General features: G+C 45.4%; 1 protein-coding gene across 1 annotated transcript; it reads right to left on the bottom strand.

Moving 5' to 3' along the window:
- Positions 1-473: 473 nt before the first annotated feature.
- Positions 474-12,158, bottom strand: TNIP2 (TNFAIP3 interacting protein 2). Its single transcript, XM_074992368.1, has 6 exons — positions 11,191-12,158; positions 6,602-6,907; positions 4,438-4,527; positions 3,789-4,070; positions 2,945-3,064; positions 474-2,143 (listed from the first exon to the last, which is right to left on the bottom strand). The coding sequence occupies exons 1-6, from the start codon at positions 11,683-11,685 to the stop codon at positions 1,868-1,870; spliced, it is 1,569 nt and encodes a 522-aa protein (XP_074848469.1). The 5' UTR covers positions 11,686-12,158; the 3' UTR covers positions 474-1,867.
- Positions 12,159-25,602: the final 13,444 nt, after the last annotated feature.

The following is a 25,602-nucleotide window of genomic DNA, read 5'->3' on the forward strand; positions in this document are numbered from 1 at the left end:
TGTCATACAGAACACTCACTATCCTGTACAACAGAAGATATTGTTTTAATTGGGAGGCACATGGAGATACAGCATTTTCACCTGTACACACTACCTGAGACTCAAGCTTCCTCATGGCAAGCCCTAGCTGTGTTTAGAGGGGCTCTCAGATTATCTGCTACTATAGCAGCAGATAACCTGACCATCTAATATTTATCCTCACAACACCACCGTGAGGTAGGCAAGTGCTCTTTCACTTCTTTTGCAGGTGGGAAAGTGAGGCACAGAGGAGATAAGTAACTTGTGAAAATTCCTCAGTCAGTGGCATGGAAACTAGGCTGTCTGACTTTCCAAACTAGCACCTTAACCACACGCTCATCCTTCCTCTCAGTGTAATTACTTAGCACTTACTGTTTGAAAATAACATAGTAAAGAATCCATTTCATGTGACGGCAGCTGATCTGAAAAGGAATGTAGCAATTCCATTTCTGGCTGACTCTTAGAAGTTTAAGTTCAGCAGCATTTACACTTTTCCATTCAATTTTTCAATTAAATATTTTCCTAAACCAGTCAAGCATCTACACCATCTCTATTTTATTAAAAAAATAAGTTCCAGACAATCTGTATTCACATATGCACAGCCATTTCCAGCACAGGTGAAAAAATAAATTAATTCCTATGTGGTATATTTCAGTGCAAAAAGACAGAAGATTTAGATCAGAATAACTAACACCTTAACATTTTCCTTACAGTTCAATACATATGACAAACTCTGTCAAACAGATGTCAGATTTCATTCTCTTGTATCAAAATGTCTAAAATAAGGGTTAGTAACCTTTGAGGCAGAGTGCTGAAATTTGACCATTTGACCTCTACATACAGCCCAAGTGCTGGTGATACTTTTAAAAGTCAGTAGTAGTCCTACTTAAAACAGCCTCATTAATAAACAGTAAAACCCTGCATCTTAACTTACTTCGGTGGTGGCTGGTAGCATTAGCTGGCATTTTGTTAATCCACAAGTGGGGTGGCTTTGCACAAGCTCCCAGCTACCTGGTGGAGGAGGGATGGGCTGAGCTCCTGCCTCCTGTGCCAATGAAAATCTGCTCACATATCCTTCTTGGTACATGTACCAAGGGTTGCTGATCCCAGTCTAAAACATTCAATGTAGTAGCAAATAAGATCTCCATTTTTTTGTATATCACATATGGCACAATGAAGTATTCCTCCAGCATCTTACCACTTTTGCCACAGTATTTTTTCCCCTCTAGAGATGTATCTTTGAACAAGAAGGTCAACAGACTTCATACCCAGTTATGATACTGTCACTCTTAAACCTTTATAAATATTCAGACTGTTGTAAGTACAAAGAATCAGACTTCTGTTTGTAAGTCAGTCTCTGCTTTGAGCCTCTCCACAATTTGTGCTCTTCAGCACTTTTGCAGCAGGTTTTGCATTTGTTAAACACACATTTTGTGGAGTGCTAACTGTGTATTTTCATTCTTTGCAAAATGACTTGATTTATCATGATGTCTCTTGTGCAGTCCAACAGCTGTTGGAATGAAGTAAGAGGTAGATATCTCATCCTGCTAGTTCCTAACATCCCTCATTATGGCCATTTTTAAAATGAATTACTTCATTTTCCCCACCCCCTTCTTTATCATAGGTTAGTAACCAAATTAACTTCATTCACTAAGCTGTTCTCAAACCAGAGCAATTCAATGCTGAAATGAAGCACTGACTTTATATGCTCATTCAGTTAAACATCCAAAACGGATGATAAATATATATTTAAAACCAACATTAATTGGTACTGTAGTATACATCTCAAAGTGCTGTTTTCTCAGTATCATGTAGTGGTTGATTTGATTGCACTTCTCAGGTCAAATGATTATTGACAACATTCAGCAACATGTCTGAGAAATTCATCACCGAGTTCATCATTGAAGAACCTCATGCAATGAGGGCACTGAAGTTCACCCTGTCCTCTTCTCTCTGATCCTGAACTCCCACTGTTTGTAGCAGCTTGTTCAGACTGTGAACCTGTTCGCCTCATGCCTGAGTGGACTTGGCTGTTGCCCAGTAAACGTTCAACATTTGTCTGCACATACACACGATTTTGGGTCCCAGTGTGAACTCTAACATGGCCAGCTGCATCTCTTGAGTCCTAGGAAATTAAAATAATTTAAAAATATCAGTATCAGAAAAATTTAACATTAAGCCCAAAAGGGTTAATCTAAAATTTTAGCAATTTTTATAAGGATGACAAAATGCAAAAGCCAACACCTACTTCATACAAAGCTTGTTAGCTCAAATTCGAAGCAATTAGAGCCTGAACAGTGATTAAGTTCACAACAACAACAATTCCAGTTAGACTAACAAATTGATTAGGTCATGAGCTTTTGTGGGTAATGAAGCTTCTGAAGCTAATGAAGGGTTTACCCACAAAAGCTCATGACCTAACAAATGTGTTAGTCACTCAGGTGCTACAGAACTACTTGTTATTGTGGAGCTACAGACTAACACAGCTACCCCTCTGAGACTAAGTTTCCAACAGTCATAAGACCCCCATAAAAAGGGATGGGTAATAAGTATCATGTGTAACAATAACAAATAAAAACCAAGTGTGTTCTTTTTGTGTTGAACTGGTACATGTCTAAATGCATAAGAAATATTTTCAGTTGTACTGATTCAACACAGAAGGGAAATGGGGACTTTTAGGTGGCATTACATAAATTGAAGGTGCAACTCCTAATTCCACTAAAATTGACATTCTGAAATGTGAGATGAGCTTTTCAGCAGTAACAGCTTTGACACTCCTGAATTTAAGATATTTGAACAAGTCCATAATTTATTGGTTTAATTTAGAGTTTTTATTCTTGTTTCCTGGCGATGCGTTCTGATTTTCGAGTTTTTTTATTAATGAAAACAACTTGTTTAATGTCATGCTTTTCTAGATGTCTTTTACCTGTCTCCTGGTTAGTTGGTGCTGTAGACAAGCAACTTCTGCCTGAAGTTCCTGTATCTTACTTTGTGCACGCTCTCGATCTGCTCTTTCAGACGTGAAATCATCCTTGTAAACAAGGACCTGTAATTGAAACATTTAAATATTTTAGCCATTTACTGAGACTAGTGAGTTAATAGACACTACAATGGTTGGACCTTCCTGGTCCAGCATCCTCAGGACCTAACTAACTCATTCCAAACCAGGGATTTTTCCAGACCAGAGGAGATCATTACCAGCCTCTCTGCTGCCAGGGTAGTTCCTGCTGACCACCCGCCCCTGCTGCCTGTCTAGCTGCATTCCTAGTCTCCACCAAGCTCCCAAGGTGCCAGCTCTCCTGCCACCAGGGCTCTCTGAATATCCATAAGCTTGGCAGGACAATAAATGTTGTCAGATCAGAGTCCCAGGTTAGAGAGGTTCAACCTGTAGTTGGTAAAGTAATTATAGATTCCCCCATCTCAAATATTTTCAACTAATATGCCAGAAAATTGGCTCAGAATGCAGGTATTCTTTTCTATGCTATGTCTGCAAATGAAAGTACTAGATTACATAATTTATAAAAGTACTGATATTCTGTGTTGGAGAAGAACAAAGCTGTCACAGAATTCCTTGAGTACTGCATTTTGCTTGAACTTCCATGTATGCCTTTTGTGCTGTTGCCACCTTTGCACTCTGTATGTCCAACCACTAACTCAGAAAAATCAGGTGTTAGTGAAGAATTCGGTGAGCTTGTTTTTTCAGCTTTTTCTGAGGAAGATCTTTTGAATCCTAAATCAAGCAAATCTGATCAAAGAATAGATTTAATGACCTGTTGCTCTAGCATTTGCACACGTTCACTATCTTCATCTCTAGCCTTCTTCATATCCTCTGTCTCTTGCTTTAATTTAATGCATTCGTTCATTTTGTCTTCCAGTAATTTGTTCAACCGAGAAATCTCTTTCTGCATCAGTTCTGAAGTTCTTTGCAGGGGTATAATACCCTGCTGTGGTTCAGGTTTAGACTTCAGGTCTTTCAGCTGCAGGTGAAGTTGTTTCACATATTCCTCTCTACTAGCATCATATGCCTGCCATTTTGTATTCAAGTCTTCCACCTATGAGAGCACCAGAAAGTCACAACATTAAAATGCACACTAAAGCAAAATGTTGACAGTAAAAGTTATCAAAAGGGATTACAGTAAGTGGTGGTAATGTGTGTTAGGGGAGAATTGTTAAATATGCTACATTCTGACTCAGTTTCCTTTTGTTGACAGGGCAGACAGATTATGTATTGAGGATTTGTATTTGCCAAGGGAACAAAGATTACAGACTTCCTAATATTTTTATTATTGTGACTATCGAGGGTCAGCATACAAGTCCCATTAGAGGTATATTAAATGAGGGTTTATTAATGGGAATTTACTGTAGTTAAAAATGCACAATCAAATCCTGTTGTACAAACTGAAAAAAAAATGTACTTACATGAAACACTTTTTGTTTTAACTTCCTGTTTTCCTCCTGCAGTTGGCAAATGGTTGTTTGGAGTGAAGTTTTATTTTCTGCAAATTGTAGCTGTCAGACAAAAGTAAGTGTTACTTTGATTACAAAAAACAACCTGGAAGACATTCACAACTTCAAAATGTTACAAATAGAACAAATATCCTCCATTTTTCTTCCCTATACTATTCAATTGTTTTTAGATTAGCTCATTGTACAGATCAATTGTTTAGCTTTTTGAAGCAACGAAATTAAATGTGCTTTAAAAAGTAAGGAAGATATCCTTCCTGAAAAACACCACCACACACTCACTTTGGCTTGCTGCTACTGCATATGCTTTTGGCAAATGCCTACAAAAGTAATAAAGCAGCTTGCTAAATTTTTGACCAGAAATTGAGCTTTTGATTTAATTGCATGCCTTTGGACTTTTTAAAGAAATGTCATCATTAAAAAAACCCCAAAGGAATGAGTAATAATGAATTTTTGTAAAAAAATTCCCTAGAATGAACTAGGAATCACATCTGAATTTTTTTTTGACAGGGAAGTCCCCTCTTACAAGGTAAGCTGAGTGTTAGACTGAAAACTTACTAATTAGAGAACGATGAATATTTCAGTTACATGTAAAACATTGCACTGCTGCAAACTGCAAGTCCCATTAAATAGTCTATATGTCTTTCCATCCAAGTCAGCCTCTGTCTATTCACAACAGTAGTATCTTATATTACTAGTCCATCTTTCTTCCCAAAAGACCCCTGTGTACTTTACAAAACTGAACTATGCACAGTAATCACTTAGTTACTGAAGCACAGAAGCTATTTTAAAAGATCTGTAATAGCAATTAAGGACAAGGGAACACTACTTTCCATCTGCTTTAAACTTCAAGAAGAATCTTGATGGACAAAGTTATTTCAGAAAGGATGTGGCCATGGCACCTGGCTTAATACCCCATTTTAGGCAGATTACATGGTATCTTCAATTACTGAGAGTGGCTAAGTCATGATACTGTCATAAATGGCCCGATTTTTTTTTTTTAAAAGAAGTTTCTCATTTCCGGACCAGCAGGGTTTCTCTCACAAAACTTCAGCATTATTTAATACTGCCATTTCCCAAGGCTTTTAATGAAACTGGCATCTGACTGCCATCAGTGAGGTGGGGTTCTTGCTAGGCATTTCTTGGCTGTCACCACTCTGAGCACCTCACAAACACTATGAACTTTACCTGCTCTAGGTTTTGGGGCAGGGAGTGATATTCTCTCCACTTCAGATTAAATATTTTGTTCACAGCCTCACAAAACTGATACGGCAAGGAACAAGATTTGTTTCCCAGTTCCGAGGCCTATCTTCTAGTCCTTTCCCAAGAAAGGAATGCTCCTCACTACCTAACAGCAAGAGTGAGGCCTACATTGGGTGTGCAGGACTGAATTTTGAACTGGACTGGTCATATATACCAAGACTCAAGGAATGAGAAAAAAATTGCAAATTATTTTAAAGTCTTATGGTATTTAAACCAACATGATTTTTGTGGTCCAAGATTATATCTGCACTGCAGTTAGATGCCGCAGGTAACTCAGGCTCACAACATGGAGTAAATGATGGGCTGGAGCCTGGCCTCTAGCATCCCCTTAGATGGAAGGATTTCAGAGCTCTGCAGGCCAACAGCCCTTTAGCTTGCATCTCAAGAGTCTCAGTCAGCTGGAAAGGTCAAGCTGCAGGCACCTAACAGCACAGATATACCCCAAGGGCCTTGTTTTTTTCTTTTGTACAAGAGATGTCACTTCTAAAAAGTGCAGCATCCTCTAGCACTCTACTGTAGACTCTGCTGGTTTACAGAATAATGCATGTGTAAGCATATGATATTCATGCTTTGGAACAGGATGCCTATGGCACCTCCTACCAAGAGAGGCTCTGACTACTAGAGGCAGAGGAGGGATAGCAAAAATATACATGACATTGGAAGAAGACCACCTTCCCTCTCTTAGTAATGAATATCAACAAAGTTTTGTGAGAACATACTCATTCTCCTCTTCTCTTCACTGTAGCTGAAGCGACTGGAGAAAGTGAAAAATAGCTCAAAGCTATTAACTGTTGCTTTCAGTATAACATCCCTTCATCCAAATTAATCACATTTACAGAAAATGTATTAAGTGTACCTGATTCGATCTTTCAGTAGGAATATGTTCCTCTAAATATCCTCTGTCTTTTCTCTGCTTTTCTTCTAGACGTTTTGCCAGCTGCTGACACATTTCTGCTGTGGATGCCAATTTACGTTGAAGTTCATGAGTTTCATCAGTGAGTGAACGACAGAGTACTTCACTTGTGGCCTGGACTTTCTCTCTCTCTGCCAAGCTTCTCTGGAGTCGTAAGATTTCTCTCTCTTTTTCATACTGTGGCTGGCTTATTATCTGCTGTATATCTTTCTCTTTTTCTTCCAGTTGCTGATTCAGCTTCTGCACTTCCTAAACATTGGGGATAAAGATTATGTATTTGACATCACGAAAGACAGTTTTATAAAAATGAATGATCTCATCATTGTTTCAAAGAATAACCTAAGTCCCCTGTTCAGGAGTGTCTTTAGTACCTGATGTTGTTACTGTTAAACAAGGCCACTCAGGGCCTGTCTACACTTGCCCCCAACTTCAAAGGGGGCATGGTAATCATGGTGATGGGAGATTAATAATGCAGTGCTGTGATGAATATTCAGCACTTCATTTGGCTACTTCTCCCCTGGGGCAACTTCGAAGTGCGGGCATGCATGTAGCTGTGGGCACTTCAAAGTGAGTTACTTTGCCAAGTAAAGGCACTTTACACACATGCCAGCACCTCTAAGTTTGACACTTTCGAAGTTGCCACAGGCAGAATTAACCTAAGAAAGTGCTGAATATTCACTGTAGCACTTCATTAGTAACCTCCCATCATCCTGATTACCATGCCCCCTTTGAAGTCGGGGGCAAGTGTAGACCCATCCTCAGAGTCATTTTTCATTGTTTTTTGTATGTGGTTGTGGTCTACAATATATTTTCCAGTTCTCATTTGACATTTACATTACATATTCTTCGTCAGAAAATAATCAGTATGCAGAAATGGATTTGCCAATATAATATCAAACTACAGGATGTTTCCCACCTCTCACTAGATATTTCAGAACAATCACCACACTTTTTTTTTTTGTTTTAAAACAAGGCAAATATTTAATTGGGGGCAGTTATCCTCCTTCCCAAAAATCACACATTGGAAAGTCTTAGAAATGTTTCCAGGGTTCTTGAGATTACAGTTCTAGCAGTTTCCTAACATAAGAACAGCCATGCTGGGTCAGACCGAAGGTCCATTTAACCCAGTATTTTGTCTTCTGACAGTGGCCAATGCTAAGCATCCCAGATGAATGAACAGGTAGTCATCAAGTGAACCCTCCCATTACCCATTTCTTGCTTCTGACAAACAGAGGGTAGGGATACCATTCCTACCCATCCTAGTTAATAGCCATTGATGGACCTATCTATCATGAATTTATCTAGCTCTTTTGTGAAGCCTGCCAAAGTCCTAGCTTTCTCAACATCCTCAGACAAGGAGTTCCACAGACTGAGTATTGCACGATGAAGTACTTCTGTTTGTTTTAAACCCCCTAACTATTAATTTCATTTGGTGACCCCTAGTTCTTGTGTTAAGGGAACAAGTAAATAACTTCCTTATTTTCCTCAACACTACTCATGATTTTATAGACCTCTACCACATATCCCCTTAGCTGCCTCTTTTCTAAGATGAGAAGTCCCAGCCTCTAACCTTTCCTCATACAGCAGCTGTACCAAACCTCTAATAATTTGTTGCCCTTTTCTGAACTTTTCCAATGACAAGGTACCTTTTTTGAGATGAGGCAACCACCTCTGTATGTTCAAGATGTGGATGTCCCAAATAATTGTATTGGATTTCTAATGAAAACAGGCATTAAGATTAGAATTACTACTAGTCACTCGCACAGTGAGGGAACATCTCCTATTCTGTTAAAATTATAAAAATCCTGCACGATGAAATTTTACCCACTATAACTTACATTTCTGAGGCTGGCAGCACAGCCAGCTTGCAGCATGATGATCACTTTTAGGGTGCACTGAAAGACCTCTGTTTAATTGTTCTATTCCAGTGTCCCAATTAGAAGGTGATAGACAATTTCCTTAAGCTATTAGGGACCATAAGTCTCACAAAAAAAACTAAATATGCTTGATCCTGAGAGACAGCAAAGATAGTGTCACTCTACATAGTAATTTGATCAGGAACAAGCAGAGACACACCAAACAGAACATGTAAGTATCTTGGGGTCAGTTCTCTCTCTGCCTGACAAATATCATGGGGCAGGGGGCTGCAGTTTCTTAATTTTGGCAACACTTGTAATTTTTGTACCAATAAATTTTTATATAATTGGAAGCTCTGTAACATTACCTCCCTTGGCACACGAAAGGCCCTCTTGTGAGTGGTACGAAGGGGTAAGGATTGTAGGGTGTCCAGAGGGCAGTCTATCCCTGGTATCATTATGCACTCATATTGTGAATTAAATTTTGGAGCTACATTAACATTGATTCAGTGAGTACTAACGTCTTACAATCCAACTGAAGCTGACAGGATGAGAGAGACTGCAGGACAAAAGCAGCAAAGAAAGCCTATGGAATGTCACTGCATTTTGGAACAAGCAAGGATGCATATTCCAATGCAGACTTGGGCCAAAGGGGCTCAGGCTAGCTCACTGAAAAACAGCTGTTGACCAGCACTTTGATTTGCAGCTGACAAAACTTATTTTAAATATCAATTAAAAAATGAAATACTGCCACATACTTTGTGTAAATATGGTGCATTTGAACATTTTAGGGAAAGATATATTGTATTTGGTATTTAGAACAGACTCAACTGTATCAAACCTAATCCAGGTACTGAAAGTTTTAAGACTCAGACTTAAAAATCCAATGGGAGAACAAAAGTCTACTTCCAGGTATGCTTTGTTGGCTGGTGTTGCACACCTGGGAAGTTTGAGGCGTAAGACTCATCACCAGGCCTCAAAAAGTACTCAAGACACCAGGGTGTGGAGGAAGTGTAAATACCTAGATACATCCCAAGTTGCACACTGTACAGAACAGTGAGATCATGCTTTATTTCAAGTCTCAAAGTCTACACATCTCTAAAAAAATCATTTGGAAAACATTATTGACATACTGCTGGTACAAGAGATTACTCTTCCCACTACTTGTTTCAGTTTCCAATATTTTCTAGTTTGGAAATCCCTTTGCATGCACCAGACTACTACTTTACTAGAGATTTTTTTTTAATTCCAATTCTAGAGGGGTTAGATTGATTTTTAACCTGAAAGGGGTAAATTGATTCTCCCCCTCCCCTGCAAACTCGAAGCAACGGTTACAAATGAAATACCAGATCTAGTGCACAGATAGGGTGATACACAGTTTAGGAAGCAAACAAAAAGGGAAGAATTAAACTTTAAAATTAATTTAATCAAAAGTGACACTGTGGTCTTATGGAGTGAAACAATTGATTTAAATTATTTGATTTTGGCTCATCCTTTCCAATAATCTCTTCCTCCCTACTTGTGCAAACTAGCAAGATTACATAAACATGTTCACTAGCTAGTGTTCTACATTGTAAAATGTTTACAGTACCATGGAAAGTACTATTTACATTACAATTAGGTATACACAACACATCTGGCCACTATCTGCTTAACATGACATTTTCATAATTCAGTTAGTCCCGACATGCATGGTGATCATACACATTATAGTGCTGTCTTACAAAGTATTTGAAGGAGAAAGTAGGTTACCTAGTGGTTGCAAAAGTTTTGGTCAAGTTTACTTTTGGGTTCTAATCCAAGCCCCTTCACCAGCTTGCTGTGACACCTTGGGTAAATCGCCTAAATCAAACTTTCAATTTAGAGTCAAGTTAGGGTCCCCAATCAAAATTAGTGGCCTAATTAGGGCTGTTTTATACCATATTCACCAAGCCATCCCAGCCCCTTTTAAACAGTTCTTAATTTTAAAACAAAAAGCAGTCAAGTAGCACTTTGAAGACTAGCAAAATGGTTTATTAGGTGAGCTTTCGTGGGAAAGACCCACTTCTTCAGACCATAGCCAGACCAGAACAGACTCAATATTTAAGGCACAGAGAACCAAAAACAGTAAGCGAGGAGGACAAAGCAGAAAAAGATAATCAAGGTGAGCAAATCAGGGAGTGGAGGGGTGGGGGGGGGAAAGGTCAAGAATTAGATTAAGCCAATGACCTTCCCCCCCCCACCCCTCCACTCTCTGATTTGCTCACCTTGATTATCTTTTTCTGCTTTGTCCTCCTCGCTTACTGTTTTTGGTTCTCTGTGCCTTAAATATTGAGTCTGTTCTGGTCTGGCTATGGTCTGAAGAAGTGGGTCTTTCCCACGAAAGCTCACCTAATAAACCATTTTGCTAGTCTTCAAAGTGCTACTTGACTGCTTTTTGTTTTGATAGTGTATAGACTACCACGGCTTCCTCTTTGTTACTATTCTTAATTTTAGGTACTCATGGTTGAAAATCCTATTCTTCTTTAAAACTGATGGGCTTATAAATAACGTTTCTGTATTAACTAGAGCTAAATTCTGTCCTCGCTCAGACTTGTGCCACATTTTGAAGGCAGAACCGAGTCCAGCCCTTTACAAGAAACTGCTGCGGAAGCCACTCTTCTCTCAACATTATTTTGACACACTTGTGTTTTTTACCTGGCTTAGAGTTTCCACCTTTTGTGCTGAAGTTTTCTCGCTGTCTTTAAGCTGCTGCTTCATCTGACCAAGCTGATCTATTAAACTGTCCACTAGCGATTTAGCCGGCTCAACCAACTTTCCCCCAGCTGGCGGAGGCAGCTGTTCCTCTTCCTGGGCTGCTCCTAGTTGAGCAGCCTGGTACTTGGCTAAGCTCGCCTTCAACTCCCGGATCATCGCCTCCTTGGCTGAGAGCTGCAGCTGGAGGCACTTCAGCTGCTGCCCGGTCTCGTGGTAGAGGCTGCAGAGGGCACTGTACCGTGGCACTTTGCTCTTCAGGCTTTTGTTCTCCCGATGCAGCTGCTCAACGGTCTCCTCCAACTGCCTGCAGCGGGCTACCAGCGGGTCCGTGCCGCCCTCGTTCACGGAGCACATGGCGGGAGGAGGAAAGGGCCGATCGCCCCCGGGCCCCTTCTCGTCGTCCGGCAGGGGGAACCACCACCCCGCCAGCTGCATAGAAATCCACTGGGAGGCGGGCGAGGGCCGAAGCACTGAGGGTCCCGCTTCCTTCTGCCACGAGCCTGGCGGCGCTAGACGGGCGCGGCTCCCGCAGCTCTTATTAGCCGGTGGGGGGCGGAGCCAGAGCGGGGAACCCCAGGGAGGGGAAGGAGCGAGTCGAGCCCCAGCGCAGGGGGGCCGGGAAGGGACGCTGGAGCGGGGATCCCGCGACGGGGACGAAGGGAGGCGCGAGCGGCGACGGGAGGGGGCAGCCCGGCCTTGCGTCAGGCTCGCAGTGTCCCAGCCGGCGCGACCGGGAATTTCCGGCGGGGCTTCCCCGCAGCAGGCGCCAGGCAGCTCCCGGGACCGACGGGCGACCTGCGGGCTGCTGCGCCTCCTCCCTCGCCGGGCAGGGCAGGGCGGGGCGAGTGCGCGCCGGCGCAGTGAGGTGGGGCCGAGCTCCCTGAGCCCGCCTGATGGCAGGCGGGGGGGCGCTGCGTCGCTCCTCCCTTCCCGCGCAGGGCGGGACTGACTGGGCCCCAGCGGGGCGCGCGGGTGGTAGGCGTCTCAGGGCCTAGCCATCAACGTGCACCACGGCCCTGGCCCGCACACAGAGCACAGTGCGCAGCCTGGGCCGGCCCCAGCAGCGTGTAACCGTCCCCCCACGTGTGTGGGCACTGAGCGCCCCTGCACCCGGCCCCAGTAACGTGTAACCGTCCCCTCACGTGTGGGGACACTGAGCGCCCCTGCACCCCGGCCCCACTAACGTGTAACCGTCCCCTCACGTGTGGGGACACTGAGCGCCCCTGCACCCCGGCCCCACTAACGTGTAACCGTCCCCTCACGTGTGGGGACACTGAGCTCCCCTGCACCCTGGCTGCAGTAACGTGTAACCGTCCCCTCACGTGTGGGGACACTGAGCGCCCCTTTCCCAGTAATGTGTAACCGTCCCCTCACGTGTGGGGACACTGAGCGCCTCTGCACCCCGGCCCCACTAACGTGTAACCGCCCCCTCACGTGTGTGGGCACTGAGCTCCCCTGCACCCTGGCTGCAGTAACGTGTAACCGTCCCCTCACGTGTGCGGGCACCGAGCTCCCCTGCACCCCTGCCCCAGTAACGTGTAACCGTCCCCTCACGTGTGGGGACACTGAGCACCCCTGCACCCCGGCCCCACTAACGTGTAACCGTCTCCTCACGTGTGTGGGCACTGAGCGCCCCTGCACCCTGGCTGCAGTAACGTGTAACCGTCCTCTCACGTGTGCGGGCACTGAGCTCCCCTGCACCCTGGCCGCAGTAACGTGTAACCGTCCCCTCACGTGTGGGGACACTGAGCGCCCCTGCACCCGGCCCCACTAACGTGTAACCGTCCCCTCACGTGTGGGGACACTGAGCGCCCCTGCACCCCGGCCCCACTAACGTGTAACCGTCCCCTCACGTGTGGGGACACTGAGCGCCCCTTTCCCAGTAATGTGTAACCGTCCCCTCACGTGTGGGGACACTGAGCGCCCCTGCACCCCGGCCCCACTAACGTGTAACCGTCCCCTCACGTGTGTGGGCACTGAGCTCCCCTGCACCCTGGCTGCAGTAACGTGTAACCGTCCCCTCACGTGTGCGGGCACTGAGCTCCCCTGCACCCCTGCCCCAGTAACGTGTAACCGTCCCCTCACGTGTGGGGACACTGAGCACCCCTGCACCCCGGCCCCACTAACGTGTAACCGTCTCCTCACGTGTGTGGGCACTGAGCGCCCCTGCACCCTGGCTGCAGTAACGTGTAACCGTCCTCTCACGTGTGCGGGCACTGAGCGCCCCTGCACCCTGGCCGCAGTAACGTGTAACCGTCCCCTCACGTGTGGGGACACTGAGCGCCCCTGCACCCCGGCCCCACTAACATGTAACCATCCCCTCACGTGTGGGGACACTGAGCGCCCCTGCACCCTGGCCCCAGTAACATGTAACCGTCCCCACATGTGGGGACACTGAGCGCCCCTGCCCCAGTAATGTGTAACTGTCCCCTCACGTGTGGGGACACTGAGCGCCCCTACACCCCGGCCCCACTAACGTGTAACCGTCCCCTCACGTGTGGGACACTGAGCGCCCCTGCCCCAGTAACGTGTAACCGTCCCCTCACGTGTGGGGACACTGAGCGCCCCTGCACCCTGGCCCCACTAACGTGTAACCATCCCCTCACGTGTGGGGACACTGAGCGCCCCTGCATCCCTGCCCCAGTAGCGTGTAACCGTCCCCTCACGTGTGGGGGCACTGAGCGCCCCCTGCACCCCGGCCCCAGTAGCTTGTAACCGTCCCCTCACGTGTGGGGACACTGAGCGCCCCCTGCACCCCAGGCCTGGTGAATTGTAACCCTTCCCTCACATGTGGGGGCACTGAGCCCTCCGGTACGCTGGGCCTGGTCACGTGTAGCCCTCCCCCCCATGTGGGGGCACTGAGTGTCCCTGTACCCCACAGTGGCAGGCTGCCCCTTTTCTGCACTGCATTCCTGGGGCTGGCATCTCTGTGAACCAGGCAGGGAGCACAGACTTGCTGGGCTCCACAGCATCCCAGGGCTGCTGGGTAGTGGCTGCCATGGTGTGCCTTTGCTAGAGCAGAGAGCTCTATGGGGGGGCGGTCAGGATAGCCAGGTGTGTCAGTAAACTGACAGCCCTCTTCAGTCACTTAAAAGCCTCTGGCCCCATGACAGGGCAGCACCTCTAAGTCCCCTGGTAGGTGAAGTGTGGGCTTGTGTGGGGGGCAGTGAGCCACACTTTAATTGTAAAAGAGACTCATGTTGCTCCTGAGGCCACCACAGTACAGCTATTTCCCAGGCAAGAAAGGGAGTAGGCTATTCAAGATGTAGGGTATACTTAGATCAGTATAAATATGCCCACACTCAGGCCTGATTCACATTGCTGCTACCTATCTTCTGTCTGTCAGTTTATCATGGAGGCTTCGACGTGATAAATCTTTCTCCAACCATGCTCCCGTTGATCCCCGTATGCCACCAAACTGAGAAGAGCAGCTGTGGTCAATGGGAGAGCAGCCCTGCTGACCTAACTGAATGCGCCAGTCTATTTGAGGGTTGCCCGATTGCTGGTACATGTGATAAAATATGACGAGCTCTGTCTTCCACTCATGATCTCGAGAGATGTGCCTGCTGAGTGTGTCCGTGCTCACCTTCTGCACTCGAGGGAGGTAAGCTGAAGAGATGATGGGCTGATTGCATATGCACTGATTCCAAAGTTTGACAGTGTTGGCTCAAAGGGGAGGGAAATCTTGCCCCACTTACCAATTGGTCTAGTACATGCATGACATGTTGACCATCACAACCTTTATGTGTTTGTTGCCGATTACTGGTAGAAACTGGAGATATGCATCTATGACTTTCCTGAGTTACAGGAGGATGTTGTTCAGTGTGGTTCCTTGAGGCATTCATTTGCCCTGGGCCATGTGGATGTCCAAATATGCTCGTTATCCTTATCCTTCTATTGTTATGATAACTGTTGGGGTAAGGCAGCTGAAAGGGACTTCTGTACAAGCATTATGTGTGAGGAGATGTGGAAGCACCTTCACTTAAATTTAAATCTCACCAATGTAAGTGCTTCTCTATGCTAATTTAGTAACCCCTGACGATGTGCCGACCTACTCCGGGTCCCGTGGGTGCGCATGGGGTGTGATACAGCGGGGGGAGTCGGGTGGCCCGGGACCAACCACCCCACCTTTATAGCAGCCTGAAATAGTGTAGCAGCAATATGTGATTCAGTGTATCCACTTTAAAACCTAGGTTTCCACAGTATTATGAGTACCAGGAACAATAACACTGCGATTGTGAACACCACAATGCCCTGTGGCTGTTCTAAGTCCCAATAATTCTCTATACAGACCCAGCTAGACCAGCTAGTGGTATTTACCGATAGTGATTTATTCATTTATTCGTAACTACAATTACTTAACACTTGTTATATATATATATATATATATATATAGTTATTTATTTGGCATAGGCTAAATACTAGGTTACATATAACTGTATATAATTACATGTGACTTACCAATAACATCCAATGCTCCCACATCTCACCAACAACTACGTTGCAGCGGCCCTTCAAGTCAGAGATACGGCTTGGTTGGGACCTTTCGTGGTGGTGACGTCCAGGTGATCAGGCCGGGGTCTGCTGTCTGGACTGGAAGTTGCTAGCCTCTGCCTTGTGTCCAGGAGCCCACACCCTTATTCCTGCTAAATCACCTTTTATACTGTTTCTTACCTGGGGGTTCGATACTTGGCCAATTAAAGCGTTTGTTACCTAATTTGGGCTTTCTATTCTCCCGGCCTGTCAGAACATGTTACAAGATTTCCTCTGTCCTTGGTCTTTTTCTGAACCTCCCCTGGGACCCTCTGATGTTGTACAACCAAGATGTTCTCTTTGGGGGGCTTCCAGCTACTAGCCCCAGCTGTTCTCTTTGGGGGCTTGCTATCTGCTTGTCAGGATGTTCTCTTTGGGGACTCTCCAACTACTTGTCAACTTTCTGATTTCTTTCTCCTGGCCTGACTTCAGACCTTCCCGCCGTTGTATAATAGCGTTCCATGATGGAGTGTATGGTCATTCTGCTTTGTGAGTGAGGCCCGGCCACCAGGTGCTCGTGCTCCCACAACCCCAATTCCCCAAGTGCCACAGAATCACCATTAATGTAATTAGGTTGATATAATGCTAGTGCAGACACGGTGTCACTTTCAGGAGTTGTTCTGCAGTGCTCCACACTAACAATACAATCAATACAAGTGCTCCTAGTAAAGATGTGCACCACCAAAACAAGGAACTAAGTGTGCACATGTGCATGTGTGCGCACACACAAAAGCAATTTAATGAACAGAGTGGCTGGATACAGGTGTAAGTTAGGTCGACATAATTTTCTAGCGTAGACGTGGCCTCAGTGTCGGCTTTCTCAGAAAGCAGTGGCAAACTGGAGTAGTTCTGTGTTGTTCTCAAGTGAGTCTAGCAATTAAAAAAAGTTATTTAGTTGTTAAAATAATGGTTAAGTCAATTAATTTTTACAAGAAAATCTAGACCTATATTCTGGAGTTCTTAGTGAACATAAGTTTTGCCTGCATAAAGACTGTGCAATTTGGCCCATAAAAACTATATTACAGCAACACTGAAACTTTCTGGTTCTTAATATGTACTAAAGAGAGAGCTAGTTTTTTCAGTACAAAGACTGATCCTGCAAACCCTTATGTTCATGAGAAATCTGGTCTTTCTAGTGATGTGACTCTGATGCAAGCACCTCCTGTATTCTGTTTCCATTTCAGTAGATCACATCACTGAACAAACAACCAAAAAAATGCAGAAAGACACAGCTAGATCAGATTTTGAAACTAAGCAATTAGGAAAAGCTGGGCTTAAACTATAACCTACTCTTCTTTACAAGGATTCAGATTAATGCCAAGAAATTTACAGCAGCATTGCAACAGATTATAGTTTACCCTGAGATGGGCCTCAGAATCTCTGGAGTGGCTAGCAACAAGTCTTGTGGCAGCTTATAGACTAACAGATATTTTGGAGCATAAGCTTTTGTGGGCAAAGACCCGCTTCATCAGATGCATGAGTGGGGGGGGTGTTTCAGAAGGGTATTTAAAGAGTGGGGTCCCACAGGACCCACCTTACCAACATTGGCCATTTGGCATGATAATAAAATGCTGACATTGGTAGTGTAATTCTGAATAGCAAATAATTGCAATACCATCACTTATTCTCCATTTTCCAACACCTTTTTCGTTTTCTTCGAGTGCTGGTCCTTTTGTATGTTCCCTATGGATATGCGTGCACAATATGCATAGTAAATGGCTTAGAATTTTCACTATATAGCTTTTATTTAAACTTTGTAATGACATGGTTCCATAGCTTTTCCATCTCAGGAATTCCCCTCCCCTCCTTTTGTACCCCTGTAGGGGGACTGTACCATGTCCAGAATGCTAGACTTCAAAATCTGTGTTTCTTTTCCATGCTCCTTCTTGGTCAGTGATGACCATTGATTTTGCCTGTACTACGTTGAGGAAGCCCACATCACAGGTAAGTTGCAGTAACTGCTGCTCTTTCCTCAGTAGTATCCATGTGGTTTTGGAGTATTAACTCAAAAAGCACCTCATGGTGAAGGCCAGGGAACACCCCCTCCCCCCCCCCCCATACATCAGAGTGACTTGGGGAGTGCACTTCCTGCGAAAGTCTGATGTAGGAACAAGAGATTCTACTCACAGCCAGTGTTCCCTGTTAGCTGTGGGCTTGTGTGGCCATTCAGGAGAGATTCATATGCTGCTCAGCTGATTAGCAGAGTAGCCACAGCTAGGTTTTTGCTTCCTTCTGGTGGTATACATTTGCACACACCTTGGTGTACATAAAAAGTATTCTGCACGTGGATGAAAAAAAGGGAAACTTTGTTCACTGCTCTCCCATCCCTTTTGGAAAAACAAGGACTATATACACCTGCCCCAAAGAGAAAATCCATAAACGCCTAGACAAATGGATCAAAAATTTTACCCTTACCAACCTCAAGAACCAGCCCCTAAGAGACAGAGATCAAAAGTCCCATTTTCCTGCTCCTTCTATAACAGCCTTATATCAATTCCAGCCTCCAAGGAAAAGATATTTTGATGAATGTCTGAGAACTGCAAGCCATTTGGATCTGGCATGCTTTTTTCACAACTGAAGTGCAATAACAACAGACAAATGAGTATTGGACATCATCCTTTCTGGCTATGTGATTGATTTCACTACCTTGCCACCCCCCCAAACCCATACATGTTCTTTCTCAGAAGACACTTACTTATACAAGGTGATTCTCAAACAAAAAGGTAGAATCCCTTCTCCTGAAAGAAGCAATAGAGTGGGTACTTTTTCAATACCAAGAGAAGGGTTGGTATTCAGCATATTTCCTATTGCCCCCCCCCCCCAAAAAAGAAGGCAGGTGTACAACCCTGTTTGATCTCTGTTATCTCAACCACTTTATTTGCAAGCTGAAATTTTGCAGGGACACACTAGCATCTATAATCCGATCCCTGGAAGAAGACATTTGAGTTATGAGTCTTGAGATGCAGGATGCATATTCACCCTGGTCACAGATATTTTCTCGCTTTCATAGTGGGCCTCTACCATTTGAAATTCAGACTGTGCCCAGGTGGCCTTGCAACTATTCCCAAGGTCTTTATCAAGTTCTTTCTAGTAATAGTAACCTGCATCAGGCAAGGCAGCTTCATCATCTTCTCTGGCTCAACAAATGGGTTCTAAGAGACATCAGAAAGCCTACTATCTTCCATAAGGGTCAACATAAACTTACAGAAGCAGAGCCTCACTCCATCATAGTAGTACACTTAATCAGCACTTCCATAGATTCACTCGTGACAAGAGCTTAATTATTGATGGACAGATTGCAAGCAATGAACAAGCTCGTAGGTCAGGCTATGTGCAGCTCTCACACACCAATCAGAATATTTTTCTTCTTGGGCATGTGGCTTCCTTCATTTATGTTCTGCTGTTAACCAGACTCCACCTTCATTACCTGCAGGCATGGCTTCAAATATTGTATTCACCAAACCAGCAGTCAATGAACATTATAGTAACAATTCCCACAAAGGCAACACTTACTGCAATGCAAAGATCCACTTTAAATATGTATTGACGTTTCCTTCATTTGTATCCCTTAGACAGAACATATCAGACAGATCCATGAGGACACCTTAAGAGGCCAGGTGCACAAAAGCATTCTGGAATTACAGGCAGTCCACGAGGCTTGGAAAGCCTTTCTTTCAGTCATCTGATGCCAGCAGGTGCTCATAATGTTGAGCAATAGGATAGCCATCTATTACACTAAACAGAGAAGAGTGTGATCTGTTCCTCTGATCATACCATCAGTCACCTTGTGGAACTGGATGATCAACATTCTGTATTTTCCCAGCCTGCTGACCCTGGAGGAGTGCAGAATCAAGGATCCTACCTGCCAAGCACTCCATCACAAGGATCGTTGTTTGGAGGGCATCACATCCCCACCCACCCTCCACCCCTTCCCACAAGCTCCTGCTCTACATCTCCCTGCCTCTGCTCTGCCTCCACCCTGCCCCCACTCCACCCATTGCCCAAGATTCCCTCCCCCAAGTGCCAGAGCTCCGGGGACTAGTGCGTGTCTGGCATGGGCTGCAGAGGTTCTGTCCACCCCCACACTCACTGGCTGTGATGGGAAGTGGAGCGACCCAGGCCCAGCCTGCCCCACTCCCCAACTCCCAGCTGCATTGTTCTGCTTCCCACTGCCAGTGAATGAAAGGGACAGTTCCACCCCTTCCCACAAGTCCCTACCCAACCAAAGCAGCTGGGAGCAGGGGGAATGGAGCAGACTGGGGCTTGGTTGCTCCACTTCCCGTCATGGCCAGTGAGTGTGGAGCCAGTTTGCTCCACTTCCTCTTGCTGCTGGCGAGTGTGGGGACAGGCTTCACCCCGGCTGCTGCCAGGACCCCTCCTATCCTGCAGGCCCTCCTAGGCCCAATGGGATCCCCCAGAGTGAATGGTCTGGGGCAGTTTCCATGACCTGTCCAGTGGCCTGTACTGCTCGCCAGCTGCTGGCTCCCTGAACCTCTCTTGTATGACACTGGTGGGCACATGACATGGCCCTTTATGCCCCTCCCCCATGCATTGCCCCTGACACGTTCCATCTTTCTCCTGTGTGTACGCTGTGAACCTTAAAATGGCATGGCTGTCCTGCTGCAGTCACTTTGCTGTAAGGTGCCAGGTGAGACCTGTGACAGTGACAAAACCACCTTCAATGAGGGGCAGCAGCTTAATCACTAGGAACACACAGCTCATGTTGCCAGAGCTCTGTCCATGCTGGTGCTTTTAACTGCTTAAAAACTTTGTCATTGTACAAGCATTATTCCAGTACTGTGGAGGGTGTGAACCCAGGGCTATATGCATCTCAAAGAACCTGCAGTTAGCCAATTGGAACATTACTTTCCAAATGCTATGTCTTTTTTTTAGCCTCAACTCAATATGAGAGATCACTATACCATTGTTGTGTACAGATGGATGTCAAAGGGATATAGGTCAAATTTAGCCAAAATAGAGATTTTGTAAAAGGTTTTCAAAATCCAACCAATAGAAACAATGCCATGAAATTAAAGCTCAAATAATTTATTTTTAAATAATACACATTTTTCTGCAATGCGTGCCACCCAAATAGTGCACCAGTGTCATAACACACGAGAAATAGAAAGTGGTTGACTGGAAACAGAAATATTAGCTGATTTATATTAACTGGAAAATGGATTACAGCATTGTATGGTAAACTGGTATTTTAAATATATTAGTAATCTAAGATATAATCTCTAGGCTAGGCAAAGAATAGTTTAGAAATATGTGGTGAGCAGATTTGAATTTCACACCTGTGTAACTCAGGTACAATTGTACTGAACTTGGTTACATCTCTGTAACCTCAATGTACATGACTTTAGCCCATGGCCTATGATTTTTTAAATGCTTTTTTTTCTCTGATTTCTGATGGTAAGAATAACAATATGAAGTTCCAGGTGTGATCAAAATTACATATCAAATACGCCCTGTTTGTAAGCATACGTTTTACTAATTGTAGGACCTACAAACTCAACTTGAGTTCAGAAAGTCAAGTTGGTTGCTTTCTGTCCTGTGTACCATCAGAATAAATATTCTGCAGGCCACATTCAATGCCTTCATTGATATTTGTACAACTTAGTTGCCTTGTGTTTATTTGCATAGGTGTAATAGTTGGAATGTGGCCAGCAGTCCTGTTGAGACTGTGCCATGAAGAATGAACTCCAGCTCATACTCCATTTAGCTCTTGGCTCTGCAGTGTAAACAGTAATAAAAAGCAGTAAAATCTTGTTTTCATCACTGAAGTCAGTACTCATGACCTACAGGGGTTGAGATGAGTTCAAAATGTACCACTTATCAAAATAGAGTTGCAGATTTGATGTGGTAGGGTATGTTTTTAATGCAGAACAGTTGCATCATAAACTTGTCCTATTACTCACACACTGTAAGCTTTTCAGGGCCATAATCTGATAGTTACCCTGAAAACCATTTTAATTTCTGAGGAAAGGGATAGTCACCATGATTCCATGGTTTTATAAGGAAGCAGATCAGCTCTTCAGATAGTTTTCTCACAACTGAAATGCAGAACTCCTTCAGAGATCAGTTGCAGTTATGCAGGCTTACTGGAACCTGATGAGCTCATCCTTTTTATGTGTTTCTATGCTCCATTCCTTTGGTGTACATTCTTATTTTTATCTGAAGATTCCCCCTGCAGCCTGGTAGCCAGTTTACACAACAGGTAATAAACCTGAATTAAAATTTATGCCCCAAACACTTGAGATACAAAAATAGTAAATTAAGTGAGCCGGGAGGGAATAAAGTGGAGTTTGTATTTATCTTCTTGACTTGAAGGAAATCCATTTACAAATGACTGCTCTGTGGTTTATGTCCCTCAAATAAAGACCTGTAAAATACTGAGGAAAATGCTTTTAACCCTATGCTTTGGAAGATTGGCTACAAAATGGAGTTCCAGAGCATACCAGGAATTCTAGGAGAGATGATGTTTGGAAGAGACTTTCTTCATATAAACCACAAATTGAGGTGTAGCAGCCATTTGGTACTAGATGATGAAATAATTGTTTTAAGTGTGACTATTGTAGGAGGGTTGGGAGGAATATAGATAAATAAGCCAAAACTGGAATAATGGGCAACACTCTCTAGTTAACACCCATATCCTTCCTTTGGAAGAGAAGGAAAAGCTCATGTAGAATTATGATTCAATGCCCAGTTTTAGTACAGGAAAGAAACCTGACACCTATCTGACTTGGGGAATAAGCTTTACAGGCCTCTTTGTAGCAGAAACCACACCAAAAGGCATTTTATAAATAATACATTAGTGCCAGCAAGTTCCAGAGGAGACTTTTGACTTCAAGTCATTGACGTATCAGAGAAAAGTGTCACTCTTTTAATAAGTCAGAAACTTGGGCATTTTGGAGCTGTGTGCGAGGCACCGGGAATATGTCTTTGAGGGCTGAGCTTTCTAGACAGAGAGGCTGAATGCGATGCTTTGAAGCTGTTATAGATCTAGCTATACACAGCCATTTAAAACTGGATACTAAATAAAGCACATCTCTTACAAGGCCTCTAAGCAGTGAGTGATCATTGAACATTACATGGTACAAAAGTAAAAAGAAACTAAGAAATACATGCTGAATAGGACAATTAGAAATGAAATGCTCCCTTGTGATTGAGATTCTCTGGAAATGTGGAAAACTATTCATCCACTTCATCATAGCAAATTCCAAAGGGGCCTGACTTCCTTGCACACACAGCATAAGTAGCTTACCCTGGGGCAAGGTTCATAAAGTGGCATGGTCTTATATTCTGTTTATTCCATCACTGGAGATTGTAGGGTGTCAATTAAACTTTTAATTCCCCCTCATGACTGCCAGATGTATAGCTTGATGTCTGTCTAGACAGCTTAATACTGAGCTGGTTGTAAATTGGAGCTAGAGGCGGCTTGATGGTAATAGCCATGGACTTTTATCAAAATTAATAACTAGACCAACATGTGCTGCTTCTTGCCCAACCAGATCAACCATCAACTCCAGAGAGTCAGCAAATTGAGCCAACAAGCGACATCACTGTCATATTTGAAAGCAGAATGGTGTTTGGCTCAGTGCACTCAAGGGTTGTCTCCTCAAGCTCATCCATCAACCAGTCAATGCTGCTTGAACAATGAAGGTGACACTGCACAGCCCTATCAAGAACCTAGAGATAGGAGCCCATGTCCTATAGCTATCATTGACTCAAATACAGCTTTCTGTTCAATTAGAGATCTCTTTGGTAAATGCCTCTATCTTCCCAGGGACAATCCAAAACACTCAATCAGTGCTTTGAGTCAAAGGCCTGATGGGTCTGTGCAAATCCAAGGTCCACCCATATCTTGACTACTGTGTGCGGATGTGGTCACCCCCCATCTCAAAAATATTTTAGAACTGGAAAAGTTTCAGAAAAGGGCAACAAATTATTGGGGCTGTGGAGATAAAACAGCTTCCATATGAGGACAAATTAATAAAGATTGGGACTTTTCAGTTTAGAAAACAGCTGACTAAAGAGCACGTGATAGAGATCTATAAAATCATGACTGGTATAAAGAAAATAAAAAAAGTGTTATTGACTCCTTTTTATAACACAAAAACTAGGGCTCACCAAAGCTACGTCTACACGTGAATGCAACATTGAAATAGCTAATTTCGATGTAGCGAAATCGAAATAAGCTATTTCGACGAATAGCGTCTACACGTCCTCCAGGGCTGGTGCCGTCGATGTTCAACGTCGACGTTGGGCAGCACCACATCAAAGTGGGCACTGCAGGGGAGCATCTACATGCCAAAGCGGCACACATCGAAATGAGGGTGCCAGGAACAGCTGCAGACAGGGTCACAGGGCGGACTAGCACTTCCAGGGCAACAGCTAGCCGCTCCCTTAAAGGGCCCCTCCCAGACACACACAGCCTGCACAGCACGCAGTCTGCAGAGCCATAGGCACGCACACCTCGGCGAAGCAGTTATGGACCCCCAGCAGCAGCAGCAGCAGCAGCCAGAGGTCCACCCAGCCGCCCCTGCAGGAGCAGTGCTCGCCCTGCTCAATGCCATGCAGGAGGCAGCTGATCACCTTTTATTCGTGGAAGAGGAGCTGCCCCCAGGGGAGGAGGAAGCAACCCCAGCCCCTGCTGTCCTCCGCCGCACACGCCACCAGCTGTGTGGGAGCGGCTGGTGCTCGGCGAGTGGGATGACGACCGCTGGCTCCAGAACTTTCATATGAGCCGGCAGACATTCCTGGAGCTCTGCCAGTGGCTCACCCTCGCACTGAGGCACCAGGACACCACCATGCGGCGTGCCCTCAGCGTGGAGAAATGGGTCGGCATTGCTGTCTGGAAGCTGGCTACTCCAGACAGCTACCAATCCATGGGGCAGCAGTTTGGTGTCAGCAAGGCCACCGTCGGGGCTGTCCTCATGGAGGTAAGAGGACCCACGGGGAGGGGAAGGCAACCCTGGGGGGGAAGGGGAGCCCTGCGGGGGAAGGCAGCCCAGGGGGTGGAGGGGAGCCCTGGGGGGGGAGGGCCAGACACACCCTGCACACCCCTCATTGGTGCTCTCTCATGTCCTTCCCCTGCAGGTCGTCTGCGCCATCAACGCCCGGCTCCTCCATAGGCTTGTGCAGCTTGGGGACCCGGATGCCGCCATCGCGGGGTTTGCCACCCTGGCCTTCCCAAATTGCTTCAGGGCTCTGGATGGGACACATATCCCCATCCGAGCTCCAGAGCACAGCGGAGGATGCTTCCTGAACAGGAAGGGCTACCATTCGGTGGTCCTCCAGGCCTTGGTGGACAGTCAGGGCCACTTCCTGGACATTTATGTTGGCTGGCCTGGCAGCACCCACGACGCCCGGGTGTTCAGGAATTCGGGCCTGTGCCGCTGGCTGGAGGCGGGGACCTACATCCCCCAGTGGGAGACCCCTGTGGGGGACACCACGATGCCCCTCTGCTTCGTTGCAGATGCGGCGTACCCCCTCTGGCCCTGGCTCATGCACCCTTACCCGGGCCATGTCACCGCCAGCCAGGAGAGCTTCAACACACGCCTGAACCATGTGCGCCAGGTGGTTGAGCGCACTTTTGGCCGCCTCAAAGGGCGCTGGAGATGTCTCCTCACCCGCCTTGATGCGGGCCCCACCAACATCCCCCAGATTGTGGGCGTGTGCAGCGCACTCCACAACCTGGTGGAGAGCAAGGGGGAGGCATTCTTTCAGGGCTGGGCTGTGGAGGCTGGCAGGGCTGACGTGCAGCCACCCGCTGCCCCCAGTCGCCAGGTGGACCCCAAGGGGACCCGGGTCTGG

This window comes from Carettochelys insculpta, chromosome 4 (genome assembly GCF_033958435.1).
Source record: "Carettochelys insculpta isolate YL-2023 chromosome 4, ASM3395843v1, whole genome shotgun sequence".
Taxonomy (NCBI): Eukaryota; Metazoa; Chordata; order Testudines; family Carettochelyidae; genus Carettochelys; species Carettochelys insculpta.

What these genes read in the sequence shown, in the direction of transcription:
- TNIP2 (XM_074992368.1), bottom strand. Translation starts at nt 11,685, where the DNA reads ATGCAGCTGGCGGGGTGGTGGTTCCCCCTGCCGGACGACGAGAAGGGG. An exon ending in CTACTGAAAGATCGAATCAG is followed by an intron (nt 4,528 to 6,601) that starts GTACACTTAATA and finishes TTTGTCTGACAG; the next exon opens with CTACAATTTGCAGAAAATAA. An exon ending in TGCAAATGCTAGAGCAACAG is followed by an intron (nt 3,065 to 3,788) that starts GTCATTAAATCT and finishes TTTCAATTACAG; the next exon opens with GTCCTTGTTTACAAGGATGA.